This window comes from Pezoporus wallicus, unplaced genomic scaffold, assembly GCF_028554395.1.
Source record: "Pezoporus wallicus isolate ANWC-B61680 ecotype Strahan unplaced genomic scaffold, APGP_CSIRO_Pwel_v1 contig_11374, whole genome shotgun sequence".
Lineage (NCBI taxonomy): Eukaryota > Metazoa > Chordata > Aves > Psittaciformes > Psittacidae > Pezoporus > Pezoporus wallicus.
In genome coordinates, this window is record NW_026635290.1 from 4978 (window position 1) to 10726 (window position 5749).

The 5749-nt window shown below is 62.3% G+C and overlaps 1 protein-coding gene across 1 annotated transcript; it reads left to right on the forward strand.

Annotated features, from left to right (window-relative positions):
* The first annotated feature begins 218 nt into the window (after window positions 1–218).
* Window positions 219–4754, forward strand: LOC130603575 (G protein-activated inward rectifier potassium channel 3-like). The gene is made up of 3 exons (XM_057417408.1): window positions 219–289; window positions 719–1566; window positions 4373–4754. Exons 2-3 carry the CDS (start codon window positions 729–731, stop codon window positions 4702–4704), a joined length of 1170 nt encoding a protein of 389 aa, XP_057273391.1. The 5' UTR covers window positions 219–289; window positions 719–728; the 3' UTR covers window positions 4705–4754.
* The last annotated feature ends 995 nt before the right edge of the window (window positions 4755–5749 follow it).

A 5749-nucleotide genomic window follows, 5' to 3' on the forward strand; every position in this document is an offset into this window, starting at 1 on the left:
CGGGTGAACTCACCCCGGGGGGGGGGCGGGGCTGCGGGGGGGGGCGGGGCTGCCGCTGCTCGGTATTTTTATCCGCGCGCTCCCGGTTCCCCGGCAACGGGGGGGGGGGGGGGGGGGGGGGGGCGTTCCCGTTGGGGGGCGTTTGTTAACGTCGGGGGGTGCTCGTTACCGTTGGGGGGCGTTTTAACGGCTCGGGGGGGGCCCCTCCACCACCGGCACCCACCCGGTACCGACCCCCCCCCCCCCCCCCCAGGATGCGCGCAGCGAAGCGGCGGCCGCGGGGTAACCGGTGAGTGTGGGGCTGGGGGGGGAGGGGGGCTGCTATGGGGTGACCCCCCCTTTCTGTGCCCCCCATTTCGGGCGCTGAACCCCCCCCTGCGGTGGCAATGGGGGGGGGGGGATGGAATGGGGATGGATGGGGGGGGGGCACCCACACCAACACACACACACACACACATGTAGATCGTATGTGGGGGGGGGAAGCCGGTGGTCACACGCGTGTGCAAGCGGTGCTGCGGGTGCGGGCACGCGTGTGGGTCGGCGGACGCGAGCGCACACGTGTGGGCCCCGGCACACGCCATCTGCGCCGCGCGGCCCACGCGTGCACACGCGTGTGGGCACGGCGCGCGGCGTGTCGGGGGGGTGCGGGGGTCTTGTTGGGCCCCCGTCGCACGCGTGTGTTCTAGAGCCGCCTCCATGTGCCTCGGTTGCCCCCCAGGCGCTGACCCATGGCGAGGGGCTCGCGGCCCCCCCCGGTTCCCCCCCGGCGCCGGCGGCGGCAGCGCTACGTGGAGAAGGACGGCAAGTGCAACGTGCAGCACGGGAACGTGCGCGAGACCTACCGGTACCTCACCGACATCTTCACCACCTTGGTGGACCTCAAGTGGCGCTTCAGCCTCCTCGTCTTCATCCTGGCCTACGCCGTCACCTGGCTCTTCTTCGGCCTCATCTGGTGGTTCATCGCCTACTGCCGCGGCGACCTGGAGCACCTGGAGGACCACGCGTGGACGCCGTGCGTCAACAACCTCAACGGCTTCGTCTCCGCCTTCCTCTTCTCCATCGAGACCGAGACCACCATCGGCTACGGGCACCGCGTCATCACGGACCAGTGCCCCGAGGGCATCGTGCTGCTGCTGCTCCAGGCCATCCTGGGCTCCATGGTCAACGCCTTCATGGTGGGTTGCATGTTCGTGAAGATCTCGCAGCCCAACAAGCGCGCCGAGACCTTGGTGTTCTCCTCGCACGCCGTGGTCTCGCTGCGGGACGACCGCCTCTGCCTCATGTTCCGCGTGGGGGACCTGCGGGACTCGCACATCGTGGAGGCCTCCATCCGCGCCAAGCTCATCAAGTCCAAGCAGACGCAGGAGGGCGAGTTCATCCCCTTGGACCAGACCGACCTGAGCGTGGGCTTCGAGACGGGCGACGACCGGCTCTTCCTCGTGTCGCCCCTCATCATCAGCCACGAGATCGACGAGAGGAGCCCCTTCTGGGACGTCTCGCGGCACCAGCTGGAGAAGGACGACTTCGAGATCGTCGTCATCCTCGAGGGCATGGTGGAGGCTACAGGTAACGGAGGGCTTGGGGTGGCATCTCATCCCGGTGGGGACCACGGGTGTCTCACCTCCATGTGGGCAACGCCGCCCGTCCTCGTGGTGGCACCTCATCCTGGGGCTCATGGGGATAGCTCATCTCTGTTGGGTTATCTCACTTCCATCGGGACGCCTCATGGGGGCAGGTAACCTCCGTGGGGATGCCTCATCCTTGTAGGGGACAACTTCATCTCCATGGGGCCACCTCACCTCCATAGGGGCACGTAATCCGCGTGGGGATGGCTCTGTGGGACCATCTCACCTCCATTTGGGCACCATCACCCGTCCTCGTGGGGACACCTCATCGCTGGGGGGGGACACGGCCATGGGAACACCTCACCCTGGGGCAGACGCCTCAGCTCATGGGGATAGCTCATCTCTGGGGGGTTATCTCACTTCCATTGGGACACCCCAGATCCATAGGGATATCTCATGGGGGCAGGTAACCTCCGTGGGGATACCTCATCCTTGTAGGGGACAACTTCATCTCCATGGGGCCACCCCACCTCCATAGGGGCACGTAATCCGCGTGGGGATGGCTCTGTGGGACCATCTCACCTCCATGAGGACACCTCCATGGGAATGCCTCATCCTGGTGGGGCCACCTCATCTCCATGGGGACATCACCTCCACGTGCTCATGCTGCACAGTGGGGTGCCCCGTGCTCCACATCCTTCACCTGTTAGGGTACCCCATGCACCGTGTCCTTCCCCCATGGGGTGCTCCAGGAACTGTGTCCTTCCCCCATGGGGTGCCCCATGCACTGTGCCCTTCACCCATGTTCTTCACATGTTGGTGTGCTCCATACACCACATCCTTCACCCATGGGGTGCCCCATGCACTGTGTTCTTTTTCACCCCTTGGTGGGGTACCCATACCCCACATCCTTCACCTATTGGGGTACCCACACACTGTGTCCATCACCCATGGGGTACCCACACCCCACATCCTTCACCTATTGGGGTACCCACACACTGTGTCCATCACCCATGGGGTACCCATACCCCACATCCCGCACTGTTGTGGTACCCCCGCACTGTCTCCATCACCCATGGGGTACATCCTTCACTGTTGTGGTACCCCCCCCCGTCTCCATCACCCATGGGGCACCCATACCCCACATCCTTCCCTATCGTGGTACCCCCACCCTTTCTCCATCACCCATACCCCACATCCTTCCCTATTGTGGTACCCACACACTGTCTCCATCACCTATGGGGTACATCCTTCACTATCGTGGTACCCCCACCCTGTCTCCATCACCCATGGGGCACCCATACCCCACATCCTTCCCTATTGTGGTACCCACACACTGTCTCCATCACCCATGGGGTACATCCTTCCCTATTGTGGTACCCACTCACTGTGTCCATCACCAATGGGGTCCATCCTTCACCTATTGTGGTACTCCTGCACTGTCTCCATCACCCATGGGGCACCCATACCCCACATCCTTCCCTATTGTGGTACCCACACACTGTCTCCATCACCCATGGGGTACATCCTTCACCTATTATGGTACTCCTGCACAGTCTCCATCACCCATGAGGCACCCATACCCCACATCCTGCACTGTTGTGGTACCCACACACTATCTCCATCACCCATGGTGTACCCATACCCCATATCCTTCCCTATCGTGGTACCCCCACCCTGTCTCCATCACCCATACCCCACATCCTTCCCTATTGTGGTACCCACACACTGTCTCCATCACCTATGGGGTACATCCTTCACTATCGTGGTACCCCCACCCTGTCTCCATCACCCATGGGGCACCCATACCCCACATCCTTCCCTATTGTGGTACCCACACACTGTCTCCATCACCCATGGGGTACATCCTTCCCTATTGTGGTACCCACTCACTGTGTCCATCACCAATGGGGTCCATCCTTCACCTATTGTGGTACTCCTGCACTGTCTCCATCACCCATGGGGCACCCATACCCCACATCCTTCCCTATTGTGGTACCCACACACTGTCTCCATCACCCATGGGGTACATCCTTCACCTATTATGGTACTCCTGCACAGTCTCCATCACCCATGAGGCACCCATACCCCACATCCTGCACTGTTGTGGTACCCACACACTATCTCCATCACCCATGGTGTACCCATACCCCATATCCTTCCCTATCGTGGTACCCCCACCCTGTCTCCATCACCCATACCCCACATCCTTCCCTATTGTGGTACCCACACACTGTCTCCATCACCTATGGGGTACATCCTTCACTATCGTGGTACCCCCACCCTGTCTCCATCACCCATGGGGCACCCATACCCCACATCCTTCCCTATTGTGGTACCCCCACCCTGTCTCCATCACCCATGGGGTACATCCTTCCGTACCATGGTACCCCCCCCGTCTCCATCACCCATGGGGTACATCCTTCCGTACCATGGTACCCCCGCCCTCTCTCCATCACCCATGGGGCACCCATACCCCACATCCTTCCGTATCATGGTACCCCCGCCCTCTCTCCATCACCCATGGGGCACCCATACCCCACATCCTTCCGTACCATGGTACACCCCCCGTCTCCATCACCCATGGGGTACATCCTTCCGTATCATGGTACCCCCGCCCTCTCTCCATCACCCATGGGGCACCCATACCCCACATCCTTCCGTACCATGGTACCCCCCCCGTCTCCATCACCCATACCCCACATCCTTCCCTATCGTGGTCCCCCCGCCCTCTCTCCATCACCCATGGGGCACCCTCTCCGTGCGGCTCCTCCCGCACGACGATGCCCACTGCCTCCCCGGCGCAGGGATGACGTGCCAGGCTCGCAGCTCCTACCTGGCGGACGAGGTGCTCTGGGGGCACCGCTTCACGCCCCTGCTCAGCCTCGAGGAGGGCTTCTACGAGGTGGACTACGGGGGCTTCCATCACACCGTGGCCGTGCCCACCCCGGCCTGCAGCGCCCGGCAGTTGGCGGCGGCGGCCGCTCGTCGCCAGGCCCAGCTCTACTGGTCCATCCCCAGCCGCCTGGACCAGCCCTTGGAGGAGGCGGCGGCGGCGGCGGAGGCCGAGGGGGGGAACGGGGACCCGGACCCCCCTTGCGAGAGCAACGGCACCGTGGCCGGCCCCGAGGCGCGGTGAAGGGGCGCTGGCGCCCCATTGCCCCTGTAATAAACGTACACCCCCCTCCACATGCTGAGGTGTGTTGGGTGTGAATGGGGGCATCCCCAAGGTTGTAACCCCCACACACACACACCTTGACTGTGATGCTCTTGGGGTGTGAATTGGGGGGGGGATTGGTTGTACCCCCCCACACACACACCTTGACTGTGATGCTCTTGGGGTGTGACTGGGGGGGGGGGCATTGGTTGTACCCCACACACACACACCTTGACTGTGATGCTCTTGGGGTGTGAATTGGGGGGGGGATTGGTTGTACCCCCCCCCACACACACCTTGACTGTGATGCTCTTGGGGTGTGAATGGGGGGGGGCATTGGTTGTACCCCACACACACACACCTTGACTGTGATGCTCTTGGGGTGTGAATTGGGGGGGGCATTGGTTGTACCCCCCCCACACACCTTGACTGTGATGCTCTTGGGGTGTGAATTGGGGGGGGGCATTGGTTGTACCCCCCCACACACACCTTGACTGTGATGCTCTTGGGGTGTGAATTGGGGGGGGCATAGGTTGTACCCCCCACACACACACACCTTGACTGTGATGCTCTTGGGGTGTGAATTGGGGGGGGGCATTGGTTGTACCCCACACACACACACCTTGACTGTGATGCTCTTGGGGTGTGAATGGGGGGGGGGCCTTGGTTGTACCCCACACACACACACCTTGACTGTGATGCTCTTGGGGTGTGAATTGGGGGGGGGGATTGGTTGTAACCCCCCCCACACACACCTTGACTGTGATGCTCTTGGGGTGTGAATTGAGGGGGGGCATTGGTTGTACCCCCCCCACACACACCTTGACTGTGATGCTCTTGGGGTGTGAATTGGGGGGGGGGGCACCACACACACCCCCCCCCCCCACACACACACCTTGACTGTGATGCTCTTGGGGTGTGAATTGGGGGGGGGCATTGGTTGTACCCCCCCCCCCACACACACCTTGACTGTGATGCTCTTGGGGTGTGAATTGGGGGGGGGCATTGGTTGTACCCCCCCCAACCC

Excerpts from the sequence above, each read along its gene's own strand:
- LOC130603575 (XM_057417408.1), top strand. The coding sequence starts at position 729 with ATGGCGAGGGGCTCGCGGCCCCCCCCGGTTCCCCCCCGGCGCCGGCGG. Across the intron at positions 1,567-4,372 it reads GGGCATGGTGGAGGCTACAG|GGATGACGTGCCAGGCTCGC; the intron begins GTAACGGAGGGC and ends TCCCCGGCGCAG.